Source organism: Micromys minutus (genome assembly GCF_963924665.1).
Source record: "Micromys minutus genome assembly, chromosome: X".
Taxonomy (NCBI): Eukaryota; Metazoa; Chordata; class Mammalia; order Rodentia; family Muridae; genus Micromys; species Micromys minutus.
In genome coordinates this window covers 32,114,638-32,129,288 of record NC_137970.1, presented here as the reverse complement: position 1 = coordinate 32,129,288, position 14,651 = coordinate 32,114,638, and the positions used below count along the sequence as shown (strand labels likewise).

Sequence of the window (14,651 nt, the reverse complement as noted above, 5' to 3'; positions counted from 1 at the left end):
GAAGTTAACTATTTTGCATCCATCCAAATCACTGGATTTAAAAAGACTCAAAGAATCCCATTTAAGGACTGATTTATCTTTTGAGAATTGCACTTTGGAACTTATTCAACTGAACGTGAACAAAAGTCAAGCAAAAAGAAATTCTAGTATGGTTGTTCCCCCCAAAACGAATGCAAGCAAAATATAACTATGAATTCATAAACATTCAATTTGTGAAATGTAATAAATACATAGTTTTTTTTTCCTCAGTGCAACCAAATCTACCAGCCATTCCAAACCACTTTCTAATCCGGTTTGCATCCTGAACTATATATTTAATGTTAAAGAAAAGCCTCCTTTTTCATTGACATAGCTAATTGAAACTGGGGTACATCTTTATTTTTTAACATAAGCAAACCACCTTAATTATGACAAGGGTTTCTAAAATAAAGAATTAGAAAGAGTCTCCACTGATGCCCAGTTCAGTCCCCTGGCCTCTGGAGCTTCACTTACCTAGAAAGAGCAGTGTGCCCAGAACCAGGGTGCCACTAATAAACAGGGCCAGGGCAATCCGAATGCCTCGGTTGGTCCCCTTTCCAGTCTCCATGGTGTTCCCTGTTTCCGCTTCCATCAGAAGGGTCGGAGAGAAGACTCAGAAAGTCACTTTTCGTGGTTTGGTGGCTGGTCTCAAGAGTTTGTCAGGCGTTTGACATTCAAGACTCTCTTGCTCGTCTTGCTTGCTGCTAATAGAAAGCTTTAAAAATTCCTGTCAGGAAACTTTCCCTTGACACCCTTTCTCAAATAATCCTTCACAAATGAAATAAAAGAAACTCAAAATATTGGTTGCCTTGGCTCTCCCTTGACTAGACAAAACAAACAGCAGTTGCTTTATCTCGGTGTTCTCCCTCAGCAAAGTCCCTCTCAAGCGATTGTTTGGCAGGCTTTTGCTCAAGCATTCCGAGTATACAAGTTTTACTAGGTTGCTGCACAGATGTTTTAGCTATTTAAACATATAGTCACTTGGGGAGGAAAAAAAATGTCTTTATCAAAAGTGGATTCTTAACCTTCCCCTAAGCATGATACGTTAGGTGACGGGGACAGTCCGAATCTACTTCAGGATCTCAATTAGTTACAGATTTCTGCCGTGACAGTCATTCTCTTTGTCTGAACTGTCACTGTCAAAAGTTCCTCTTTCAGTGTGTTAGTCCCCTTTTAAAGCCTTCTAAGAGTTCCTGGGATATCCTGGAGCATTTTATTTTAGGAACGTTGTGTATGATAGCATGTGCCAGAAATCAGTCATCGTCCTCTGCAGTGCAAAGTAGCAATTAAGACAACCTACAGAGGCTGATGGTTTGGACTGGAACCTTTTTTTTTTTAAGGAAGAAGAAAAGTATCTTTGTGATGCTTAGAATTGTACAAACGACAGTTAAGTATATGAATTAAGCTTATTATCAACCACAAACGATATAGTGAAAAGTCTTTTCCCCTGTGTGTTTTGATGAGCACAGCACCCATGTATTTTGTTCTCTAGCTCCTCCCAGGTAGCCTCTGCTTAGTACGTTTTTGTTTTTCCATAAGATTGTTGTTTCAGCAGCTTCCTGAAAATTAATTCAGACTTACTTGGTTCCACTAGAAAGATCGATTAATCACTCACTTTGATTACCATCAAATTTAAATTAGGAAAAGCTGCTTTGTTCCTGAGGAAGGGCAATTGGCATTTCAATAGTATTGAAAGGATTTGGACGTTTATTCCTTAATGATGCAGCTATTACTAACTTATAGCACAGTGACGTGCTGCTCACCTGTGCCTATCCAGCCAGAAGTCGTAAGATGGTGGGAGAATGGAGGATGATTCAGGAGCCTATGTAAACCAGAAAAACAAAATCTGCGCATAGAGCATTGGTGGTGACACCAGACCTAACAGGTGTCAATAAAGGAGGTACATGACTGCTCAGTCAGCCCTTAATCCCACAGCATGGGATTTTCCCAGGTTTAAAATTTTATTCTGGCTGGGAGTTGATGGGGCACGCTTTTCATCCCAGCACTTGGGAGGCAGAAGCTGGCAGATCCCTGAGTTCAAGGCCAGCCTGGTCTGCAGAGTGGATTCCATGACAGTCAGGGCTCTTACACAGAGAAGCCTTCTCTAAAACAACAACATCAAAATATTCCCTAACTTATCTTAACCATACTTTCTGCTTGTTTAATTTCACTCCAAACTCAGGCAGATATATAATCCTTCAGCGAGCTAGCAACATCATAGCATAATGAAGCCCTTCTGCACCCATTGGCTATCAATATTATTTCATTGCTGGTGGATTTTTCCTAAGGTTTGTTCCTGGTTTCATTACGCACCTTAAGAGTGTGAGCTTCTTGGGTCCAAGAACAGGATCTGTAATTTTCAGTACTACAGCTCCAACAACAGCTCCTCGCATAACACAGTGAAAAAGAAAAAGAAAGCAAGGAAAATGGCCCAAGTTAAAAATGACCAAGTTATCCTGAGTTAAAAAGCAGCTTCAGAAACCACTTCTTTAGAAGGGGGCGGGACTTCTAAATACTCTACTGATAATAGTACTTCAAGTGGACAGAGTGCTTTGGGGTATAATCTCACATCAAACAAATATATATGACAGCAAATGCATTTGTAACTCCAACATGAAAGCATTACCTCAGGTGGCACAGTAGTGCTAGGATCATTGTGACATACTACATATCAGCAGGTGACAATGGGCCCTGTGCACAGGAGAGAGAAAATCCACTCAAGGATGACATGGGGAATCACTTCCTACCTCTTACATTCTCTTCCCCACTCTCTCTCCCGGTACCTCGAGAGTGAGTCCTGACTGGTTTGGGATGGTGACTGTGGGTTACCAGTTGGAGTAGGCACCTTAGACTGAATCCGCAGAAGTGAGAGAAATTTGGGAGTCCCTTTGAAGTCCCACCCACCTATCATTTGCAGACAGGACTTCATTCCTGAACGTTTAACACCTGAGTAAAAAGAAAAAAGAAAAAAGAAAACCAAAAGACTAAACACACTTCCAATGATAGTAATAGAAAACTTGATACTTTCCATTCCAAACTTAGACATGTGTAGAAAAGAATGCACTTGATTCATGAAAATAACTCTATGGAAGTAAAAACACAGCTCTCAGGGTGTTAAAAATAGTTTGCTGAATATAATGTAATGTAATGAAGGCTCCTTTTACTCACCACAGAAATTTAAGGAACATTTGAGAGTGGGTGGGATTGATGGAGGACAGGGTGTGGGTGGATCATTCCTTATAAGGTGCATTCTTCATTATGTGTCATTTTCTGCATTAATTTTTCAGCCTTTTGGGAGACAGTGATTATCTTGTACTGAAAATAAAGGCACTTAAAAACAAATTAGAATGACAAAATACCTTAGGCCAAAATAAATAAGTTTAAGGTACAGCTGAATAATGAGTGCTCACAAAAGGCCAAGGAAGAGGGCTGTAAAAGGAAGTACACATTAGCCCAATCTGGTCTATTTCTATTCTGTTTCTGTTAATAGTTTTGTTGAATCACTTTCATGCTACATGGTCAAAGTTCTATAGTTCTGTACCAGACATTTTTGTCTGTGAAGCTTAGAATGTTTTACTCTCAGGCCCACTGGAGACAAGAAAGAAAAAAAGAAAGAAAGAAAAAGAAAGAAAGAAAGAAAGACGGAAGGAAGGAAGGGAGGAAGGAAGGAAGAAAGGAAGAAAGAAGGAAAGAAGGAAAGAACAAAAGAAAGAAAGAAAGAAAGAAAGAAAGAAAGAAAGAAAGAAAGAAAGAAAGAAAGAAAGAAAGAAACTCTTCCTCTTCAAATGATATACAAAACCCGTGCTGACCTGCAACTCAAAATTGCTCCAATCTATGCTCTTGGAACAGAAATCATTGTGTCAAAGAAATTGAAAAATGGATCTTTATCTGAAACTACAATAATGAGACTATAGAATACTATCCTGTGTGCTGGACAATGAAAAGTGATTATCGCCAGGGAGGGGATTGTCCAAAAAGACTACTTCTCCAGAGCTGCGAAAATGAGTTAAGTGGCAATTTCTACAGGGTAAATTTGTTGATAGCAGGGTATACATGCACTTGTTTCAAATAAAAACATTCCAAACCAGGTTGAGTCTTAAGTGGAATCAATTAGCAAATCAAAAGAAGTCTCCCAACACTTTCTCAGGCTCCTGGCCATGTGCAAAAACTCATGAAAAGAAAAAAACACGAAGGAAAACTAGAAATTTAAGAATGGTCAACTGGACTCAGGTATGAAAATATTAAAACCTTTGGCAACTTCAGCACAAAACCCTCTCTAGAGCACACACGCCTAGCCAGAATGGCAGTGTCCTAGGCAGAATCTGAGTAAGATTTCTCAAGAATTCCAAAATGAGGACCTGAGAGAATTAGAAGCTTGATACCATAAATCTGTGGTCCTCGACCTCCCTAATGCTGAGACCCATTAATAGAGTTCTTCATGCTGTGGTGACCCCTGATCATAACATTATTATAATTTTGTTACTGCTGTGAGTCATAACGCAAATATTTCTGATGATAGAGGTTTGGAAAAAGGTCAGGTTGAGAAACAGTGACATAAAGGAAGGTTTCTAAATAAGCCAAGGCCTGCCTTGAGGTCGGACTTACTTGAACATTGCCCACTTGCTCTGAAGGATGTACAAGTGAGATTTTCTCAGCCATGCATGATGGCAGCAGCCTGAGTGTAATCCCAGCACTCGGGGAGTAGAATCAAGAGAATCAGCTAAGGGGGAGGGGGAAGGAGACAGAGAGGCAGAGATAGAGACAGAGACACAGAGAGAGACACAGAGACAGACACACACACACAGAGAGAGAGAGATTTCTCCTGAGATGACAAAATCCAAGCAGCTGAGCTCAGTGACTGGGTTGCTAAGCTGAAACCTGTCTTTGTGCTAGACAGAAGTACATCCAGTGATTGTACATGTGCAGGAGTCTTTGATTTCAAATTATAAAATCTCATGTGTTAATTAATTTCAGTGAGAAAGAAGGAAATGATTCAAAAAGAAGCTGGACAGGAAAACTGATGCGTGAAAGCGCCACCTAGGGGCTGTGCTGAGACCTCGTTGTTTGTTGGCTTCGGACTAGCCAAGTTCAAATTCCATGCCTCTCGCTAATGAGATACATTACTTACTTTACACTGCTTTCTTGGAACATCTTTCCTAGTTAGATATTCTTATCTCCCTTTTACAGATAAAGAAATTGAAGTTTGGAACCATTAAGTGATTTGCTGAAGGTCACAGGACCACATTTGTCTGAAGGCCAACATGGTTTCAAATTCCAAATTCTAGCTCTCTCCCCTCTTGCCTGATAAGTTTGCTTATCAGGTAATTAGCAAAGGTAGGCATAGCGTGTCAAAGTGACACTTGAGCTGTAGTGAAGGGATAAACTATGCTCCCTTTAATTCTCTTGTTTACAAGACTAATTATCAGACTCCAGTCCCTTAATGGGGACAGCAGCCTTCATTTAATGTGGAGGGGGAAGGGGATATTTTCGGTTGGAGAATATAAAGAGCAATGCAGGAAATAGCTCCTGCTGTGTTGCTGTTGCTAATTGAGCATTAGGAGGGATATATAAATCCGAACATCTATTTAATTCGTGTGCTGTACTTGGTCATGTTTGAGCCAAGGGGGTATTTTTTTCACTCTGTGATTTTTCCTGTTACATTTTAAATAGCTTACAAAGTATCAGATATCCTATGAATCTCTCTACGATTTTCATTTTGGTTGATGGTGTCCCTTGTATGCCCTATTCTCCTCATTTCCCCTGCACTGCACTGCTTAAGCCTTCCCATCCCAGTGTTACCTCTTCCTCATTCACATCTCATGTGTTCTACTTGATTCCTTGATTTGCTTAGCACCTTAGACATACAACTGTACATTTCAGGTCTCATTCACTCTACATATATTATGTTGTCTGTTCTGCCACATTCTCTAGGTAAAGCTGCTAAAGCTGGCTGGGGATAACTAAAGTAAGATGATGGGTAAATGACAGTACCTAATCGAGACTCAACTCTGTCTAATATGCACTTGGGTCTTCTCCTCTTAGAATATGGTTAGACAACAAACACAGAGGCCATCTTTGAAAGAAGTTTATTAGTTTCCAAGGGGGGGGGTCATATCATACCACAGAGACAAGTGGAAGTGGACCAGGTTAGCTAGTTTTCAGAAGAGGGGAGGGGAAACCAGGAGCATGGGGGAAGGGAAAGAGTTCAATAGGCTTCAGAGCAAGTAGTGCAAATAATTCCAGCAGGCTCTGGTCAACAGGAACAATGTATAGTGCACTAGTGTCCAGTGCACTGGGTGACCAAGGACATCAAAGCAGTATACCTAACTGTGCTAACTTCACAGAGGAAAAGATACAGATACGAGTTTATGAGTCATTGGTTTGTCTATCAAAGGCCAGGGAAATCTTTTATTATTTCTGTAAATCTGCTTTCTGTGGAAAATATAGACCTTCTAGCGCTCTGGACCATTTCAAAATATGAAGCATCATAAATTACAGAAACTTTAATGTGCGTGCATGTGTGTGTGTGTGTGTGTGTGTGTGTGTGTATGTGTGTGTGTGTGTGTGTGTGTGTGGTGTGTGTGGTGTGTGTGTAAAACAGATGCAGATCTCAACACGTACCATTTCCAATACATCCCACTACACAGTGCTTTTTAAAAATTTAGCCAACCTTTCATCCAGTTAGCACTATGTACTGCATCTTCAGACTGAGCAAGCCAACCTTAAAACCTCACACCACTAACCTAAAGAAGACTGATTTCTTTCAACTTCAGTTAATAAGAGTTAATTGTTCAAGGGCCATATATTTAGATGTTTATGAAAACAAGAAACTATGATGAATTGATCTCAAGTTGGAGAGGACTCGTCAAAACACACACCACTTGGTTCTAGCCTTGGAGTTTCTGATTCAGTAGAGGATGAACTTATATTTGCATTTCTAACCACTTTCCAGATAATGATGTTGCTGCTGGTCTTGAGACCACATTTTGGAAACCACTGGCTTAGAACAGCCATAATTCTTTTTAAGGTGCAATAAAGTGAGCTGAAGAACCAACAAAGCTAAACACTAATCTGGTGTTGTAAAAGCAGCGTTGACACTCAAAATGTTTAACAGCCAGTGTGCATGCCAGAGACCAGGTGTTATGTTTTAGGGTAAGTGTCCCCCAAAGCACCATGTGCTGAAGGCTTGGCTCCTAGTCTATAGCACTTTGGGGAGGAGGCAGAACCTTTTAAGAGGTACGGCCTAGAGTATTTTCCCCCAACCCTTGGTGTAATCCCTGGAATAGGACTGGGGTTATTGATGCTTTTCTCTCCCTCTTTTTAGCATCCTAGACATGAGATAATTTCATCATCCACTACCGCCTCGTCAGAGGCTTAAAGTGTCAGAGTCAATTGATCATGGGCAAAAATTCCTGGAACTGTGAACTAAAACAAGTAATTCTCTTAAGTATATTGTTGGAGGAATTTTTCTTTACATTTTGGAAAGCTGATGAACATTCCAAAGTACTAGGTCCAATTTCAGTGGCCCCACTGTACTTGGCATCACTGCTCAGTTGCTGGACCTGGAGGGTCACAGAGTAACTGGCATGCATCAGGCTATAGGAGCCAGATCTTGGAAGGAGGCGTCTCAATGGTTAACAACAGCTGTAGCCAAACAGGTAGCAACCAAATGAGTTATAGTCCTGAGTCAAAATTCAAATAGACTTGTTTGTTTGGTTGGTTGGTTGGTTGGTTTGTTGGTTGGTTGGTTGGTTGGTTGGTTGGTTGGTTGGTTGGTTGGTTTTCAAGACAGTGTTTCTCTGTGTAGCCCTGGTTGTCCTGGAATTTACTCTGTAGAGAAGGCTGCATCAAACTCAGCAATCCACCTGTCCCTGTCTCCTGAGTGCTGGGGCTAAAGGCTTGTACCACTGCCTCCCTGCTTCAAATAGGCTTTTTGTGGTAAGTGATATTTTTCAATGGTTGGCTGCTGTCAGCACTTAGGACAGTATCAAAATCTTTGCACATGCTCTGGGCTCACATGTGGATGACTCAGTTTACAACCTACACATCAGCAATTCTAAGCCTCTCCACATGCTTAAATAGTAGTCGACCAGCTATGGCTTTTGTCCTTTAAGGAAAAAAATCCTCTTTTGCCTGGAAAACTAGTTCCTCAGGAAACTCAGACTCATGTTTAAAGAATCAACTCGGTTTTACTTAGAAAGATCTTCCCAGGCTATTTTTCTTCCCATTGTCACACTTAGAAAGTATTGTAATAGTCTCTTAGTAGAAAGTGTCCCAAGTCCTTAATGGAGGAGATAAAGAAAGAATTAAAGGAGCTGAAGGGGTTAGCAACCCCTTAAGAACAACAATACCAACCAACCAGAGCTCCCAGGAACTAAACCACTATCCAAAGAGTACACATGGATGGACTCTTGGCTCCAGCTGCACATGTAGCAGAAGATGACCTTGTTGGGCATCAGTGGGAGGAAAGGCTCTTGGTCCTGTCAAGGCTCAATGTCCTAGTGTAGGGGAATGTCAGGGTGGGGAAGCAGAAGGGGGTGGGGTGAGGATGGACTAGGGGATGTGAAGGGGAATCAAGGAAAGGGGATAACATTTAAATGTAAATAAATACATCCAATAAAGTCATTTATAAAAGTGTCCCCAATTACAGGGCTGGAGAAATGGCTGAGTGGTTAAGAGCTTGTGGATGAAAATGTAAGCTCTCAGTTACTGCTTCAGCCTCATGCCTGCTGCCATGTTCTGGGTCATAATGGTCATGAACTTTCACCCTCTAAAATTGGAATGCTCAGATGAATTCTTTGTTCTACAAGTTCCTTGGTCAAGGTATCTTATCACATCAATAGGAAAGTAACAAAAATCGGCTCCATGAAGGTTATACTTTGGCTTGGAACCCACTCTGTCTTTGTAGTATTCTCAGTGGACGTTTTCCAGATAACAGCTGACAAACCTACATTTTCCAGATACCCCTGCCAGCTATATCTCTGGCAGAGTCTATCAGTAGGGGTTTGATGAAAGAAGAGAAAACAAGAATACAAAAACCAGGTTTCATTTTTCTTTCCTGTTCCTGACTTTATCCAGGGATTTAGAAAGTAAGTAGGAACAAAACACCTACAAAGGCAGCAGTAGTTGCTGCTGCAAATGTGACACAGCAGAGAAGTCTGACTCCAGCAGCCACAGAGACTCTGGTATCTGGAGCTCAACTCTGAAGCAGTGATATCATATACAAGCGCCCCAGAGTCTGGGTCACATTCCCTCTCTTATTTTGCTACCTCAGCCTTAACATTAGCAGTCTTTATGTTCTAGGTAAGTGCATCTCTTCTACTTTCCCATTACCTCTGTAACCAAGTCAACCTTAAATCTACTGTCTGAAATACCGAGAGTGGTTTCTGCATTCACGGCTGAATACTCATGACTGTCCTTCCCTTTTCTTTCTTGAAATTCCTACCTGCTCCGTTCATGGGGATGTATGTGTCTATGCTGCCAGGCAGAATAGCACAATGATGGCCTGAGTGAAGGACATGGCACCTGGAGGCAAACTGGTTGGTTTATAGAACTGTTACTTAGTGTTGTGTGACCTTAGTGAAATCACCTAGTCACTCACAGGCCCCATACTAGCTGGTTTTGTGTGTCAACTTGACACAAGCTGGAGTTATCATAGAGAAAGGAGCCTCAGTTGAGGAAATGCCTCCATGAGATCCAGCTGTAAGGCATTTCTCAAGGTGATCAAGGGGGGAGGGCCCAGCTCATTGTGGGTGGAGCCATCCCTGGGCTGGTAGACCTGGGTTCTATAAGAAAGAAAGCTGAGCAAGCCAGGGGAGGCAAGCCAGTAAGTAACGTCCCTCCATGGCCTCTGCATCAGCTCCTGCTTCCTGACCTGCTTGGGTTCCAGTCCTGACTTCCTCTGGTAATGAACAGCAATGTGGAAGTGTAAGCTCAATAAACCTTTTCCTCCACAACTTGCTTCTTGGTCATGATATTTGTGCAGGAATAGAAACCCTAAGACAGCCCCAAAATGACAAAGGTAGACAGTGATAATTTCTATCCAAGGTCACTATAAAATGAATGGTTAAACATAGTCGTTGAGAGTGTGACTGGTATAATTGCTGTGCCTAATCTTTGATATCTTATCACCTAGAAATATACTTGTAAATGTTTCCCATTGTTCATTTTTTATTTTTATTCAGAACTATCTATGCATATGAGAAGTATTCAGTACAAAAAATAGCAAGGTGGCTCAGCAGGTAAAATAACCAAACCTGATGAGCTGAGTTCAACCCCTGGGATCCACATGGCGGAAGAAACACAACTCCAGCACGCTGTCTTTACACCGTGCACACAGAGAAAAAAAAAGTTTAAATTAGCATTCAGTGCAAACCTGGATAAGGGAAGAAGAAAGGGAAGGCAGAATGAAGAGGAAATGATGACAGTGGAGAGGAATGTTGGGAAAAGGATGTTTCAGAACCACAACTTTGATGCAGAATAGTTGGCTGATTTTTGTTTTCATGGTCTGCTTGCTTGTTTTTAGAGTCTCATTCCATACATTGACCTCAAACATATTGACCAAGATGGCCCCAAATTTCTTAGAATCCTCCTGTCTCCTAAGTGATAGAATTATACGTGTACCACCATGCCTGGTCACAACGATTTTTTATCACTGGGCTGTCTCAAACACCCAGCTTAAAAAAAAAAAAAAAAAAAAAAAAAAAAAAAAAAAGGCCTTTCAGTGGCACACAGGTTTCCAAGAAGAAGTTCATAGCTGATGGCCTCTTCAAAGCTAAACTGAATGAGTTTCTCACTCGAGAGCTGGCTGAAGTTGAAGTCCGAGTTACACCAACCAGAACAGAAATCATTATTTTAGCCACCTGAACTCAGAACGTTCTTGGGGAGAAGGGTCGTCGGATCAGAGAGTTGACTGCAGTTGTCCAGAAGCGGATTGGCTTTCCTGAAGGCAGTGCAGAGCTTTATGCAGAAAAGGTGGCCACAAGAGGTCTGTGTGCCATTGCCCAAGCAGAGTCTCTGCGCTACAAACTCCTAGGAGGACTTGCGGTTCAAGGGGTCTGCTATGGTGTGCTTAGGTTCGTTATGGAGAGTGGGGCCAAGGGCTGCGAGGTTGTGGTGTCTGGGAAGCTCCAAGGACAGAGGGCCATGTCCATGAAGTTTGTGGATGGTCTGATGATTCACAGTAGACATCCTGTTAACTACTCTGCTGGCACTGCTGTGTGCCATGTGCTCCTCAGTCAGGGTGTGCTGGGCATCAGAGTGACGATCATGCTGCCCTGGGACCCAGGTGGTAAGACTGGTCACAAGAAGCCTCTGCCTGATCACGTGAGCACTGTGGAACCTAAAGATGAAATCTTGCCCACCACCCCCATCTCAGAACAGAAGGGTGGGAAGCCAGAGCCACCCGACATGCCCCAGCCAGTGCCTACATCCTAACAGGGTCTTGGCAGCTGCATCAGGAGGCTGGATCTTGCCTTGTAAAGACGATTAATAAAATCTTGAACAAAGAAAAAAAATATTTATTTATTCATTTAATGTATGAGAGTACACAGTTGCTATCTTCGGACAGACCAGAAGAGGGCATCGGATCTCATTACAGATGGTGGTGAGCTACCACGTGGTTCCTGGGAATTGAACTCAGGACCTCTGAAAGAGCAGTCAGAACTCTTTTTTTTTTTTAACTTTATTTTAAAAAACAAAGATAAATGTACAGATTTTTAAGCATTTTTGTATAAAAGTATACAAATACATTTTTATAAGGTTGTAATTAAGTATTTATGGGTACATATACATACACGTATGTATATATGTAACGATAATATAGGAAGAGAGGTTATTAATTTGAGGAGATAGGAGAGAAACTGGGAGGGGCTGTAGGGAGGAAAGGGGGATGTGATACAGTTCTATTTTAATTAAAATATATTTTTTTTCTTTTATTCTTGATCTTCACACAGTCTGTGGGTTGTTTCTGGGGTGTTCAGAGATTTCTGGGGTTAGTATCCCATTATCAGTGACTGCATATTATGTCTGTTCTTTTGTGACTGGATTATCTCACTCAGGATTATATTCTCTAGATGCATCCATTTTCTTAAGAATTTCATAAGGTCATTTTTTTCTTATAGCTGAGTAGTACTCCATTGTGTAAATGTAACACAATTTTTGTATCCATTCATCTACTGAAGGACATCTGGGTTCTTTCCAGCTTCTGGCTATTAGAAATAGAGCTGCAATGAACATTGAGGTGCATGTGTCTTTGTTGTATGTTGGAGCAACTCTGGGGTAAATGCCCAGAAGTGGAATAAGTGGGTCTTCAGGTAGTACTATGTCCATTTTTCTGAGGAACCGCCAGACTAATTTCCAGAGTGGTTGTATCAGTTTACAACCCCACCAGCAGTGGAGAAGTGTTCCTCTTTCTCCACATCCTCGCCAGCATCTGCTGTCATCTGAGTTTTGGCTCTTGGCCAATCTGACTGGTACGAGGTGGAATCTCAGGGTTGTTTTGATTTACATTTCCCTGTTGGCTAAGGATGTTGAGCACTTCCTTAGATGTTTCTCAGCCATTTGATATTCCTCAATTGAGAAATTTTTGTTTAAGTCTTACCCCATTTTTAATAGGGTTGTTTGATTCTCTGGTATCTCGCTTTTTGAGTTCTTTGTATACCTTGGATATTAGGCCTCTATCTGATGTGGTGTTGGTAAAGATCTTTTCCCACTCTATTGGCTGCCGTTTTGTTTTCATGATAGTGTCTTTAGCCTTACAGAAACTTTGCAATCTCATTAAGTCCCATTTGTCAATCTTTGACCTTAGAGCTCGAGCTATTGGTGTTCTGTTTAGGAAATTTTATCCTGTGCCTATGAGTTCTAAGGTTTTCCCTACTTTCTCATCTAATAGTTTCAGTGTACCTGGTTTAATGTGGAGATCTTTGACCCACTTGCACTTGAGCTTTGTACAAGGAGATAAGAAAGGGTCTATTTTCATTCTTCTGCATGCTGGGTGCCAGTTGGACCGACACCATTTGTTGAATAGGCTGTCCTTTTTCAATTGAATGTTTACAGCTCCTTTGTCAAAAATCAGGTGACCATATACATGAGGGCTCATTTCTGGATCTTCTATTCTATTCCATTGATCCACATGCCTATCTCTGTACCAGTACCATGCAGTTTTCAGCACAATTGCCTTGTAATATAGCTTGAGGTCAGGGATAGTGATTCCCGTAGATGTTTTCTTGTTGTTGAGGATGGATTTCGCTATTCTATGTCTTTTGTTATTCCAAATGAAATTGCACATTGCTCTTTCCAACTCAGTGAAGAACTGGGTTGGAATTTTGATGGGGATTGCATTGAATCTGTAGATTGCTTTTGGTAAGATGGCCATTTTTAAAATGTTGATCCTTCCAATCCATGAGCATGGGAGATCTTTACATTTTCTGAGATCTTCCTCGAACTCTTAACCACTGAGCCATCTCTCCAGTCCTACAATGAATTTTTTTAATGTTACCTCATCTCTTATCCCATCTTTTGCTCTCCATTGCAAACACTAGTCACCCTCCAGCTTCCACTCCCTAGTGGTAATAAAGACAACCAAATGTGAACAGAAACATGGCTTCTTCCTGTTCTATAAGCATCTTGGGAGTTGGGACAATCATTTGAACAGTTTTGGCAGTTCTGGGATCTGACAAGGAAGGTAGGATTAATGTACTTGAAATCTCAGGGAAATTACAGAAGTCAACCCAAAAAGCCAAGAGAAAGAAAGCAATGCTTTAAAGAACAGTTGTCATCACCAAGGACAAGAAGGAATGTTTCTTTTAAGATAGTAGTCACTGATTGTTGTCCATATGCTTCATGAGTTATCATAATAACTTATGTTTAGAATACTTAATGTCAAATGATAAATGCTCTCTGATCTACCAAGTCTTGTTTTATTTAAATCAAGATATATATTCCCCCCGCCCAGGTCTTCTCTGGAAGTTTCTTCTAATAGAATATTCAGCTCTAATAGAATATTCACGGGGGTAATAGAATATTCCTGGGGGGGGGAGGGAATGGATGTCCATAAAATAGGGAAAAGAAACTGTCTTGGTTAGGGTTTCTAGGGTTAGGATGCTGTGACGAGACACCATGACCACAATAGGTCTTATAAAAGAAAATATTTACTTAGGGCTAGCTTACAGTTTCAGAGGTTTAGTCCGTTTATCATCCCTTCATTACAAATCTATCTCATGCCCACCGGGCAGGCCAGATGACAATTCAGAACTCTCAGATTCCATGGAGTTCTGGGTAGAAATATGGTGATGAGCCGGCACTGGACATCAGTCCACCCCTTCTCTACACAAACCCAACATCCTAGACAATGGGTACTGGAATGAAAAAAAAAGTTGAGAGAGAAAACCTAACAGCCACTAAAAGTAAAAGTTTGTTTTAAGCAATTTTTGATATGATATTTTGAGTTCTGTAGATACATTTGGACATGCAGCTTTGTGTTTTGTTAGGGATACATGATTGTGTCCTATTAACAAAGAAGAGCCTTCATTCCCTGGCAAAGGGCATAGCTCAAAGATAGCCAGCATGGAGCACTGCAGAAGCCAGGACCCAATGCAAAGACCTCTTGTCCGGTTCAGGGCTATACCATAGGA

The 14,651-nt window shown here is 41.2% G+C and overlaps 1 protein-coding gene and 1 pseudogene across 2 annotated transcripts in view; one reads left to right on the top strand and one right to left on the bottom strand.

The window, feature by feature from the left end:
- The window catches only part of PHEX (phosphate regulating endopeptidase X-linked), a gene marked incomplete at both ends in the record, with an annotated part of 233,764 nt that extends 233,154 nt beyond the window's left edge, over positions 1–610 (bottom strand). Inside the window, one exon of the mRNA XM_080909936.1 lies at positions 493–610. Within this exon, the coding sequence (XP_080766062.1) occupies positions 493–610 (118 nt within the window). The remainder of the gene's footprint in view (positions 1–492) is intronic.
- A 3,620-nt stretch (positions 611–4,230) lies between these two features.
- LOC308414853 (small ribosomal subunit protein uS3-like) lies at positions 4,231–11,454 on the top strand (annotated as a pseudogene). Its single transcript has 2 exons — positions 4,231–4,248; positions 10,753–11,454. The product of its transcript is annotated as a small ribosomal subunit protein uS3-like (transcript).
- The last annotated feature ends 3,197 nt before the right edge of the window (positions 11,455–14,651 follow it).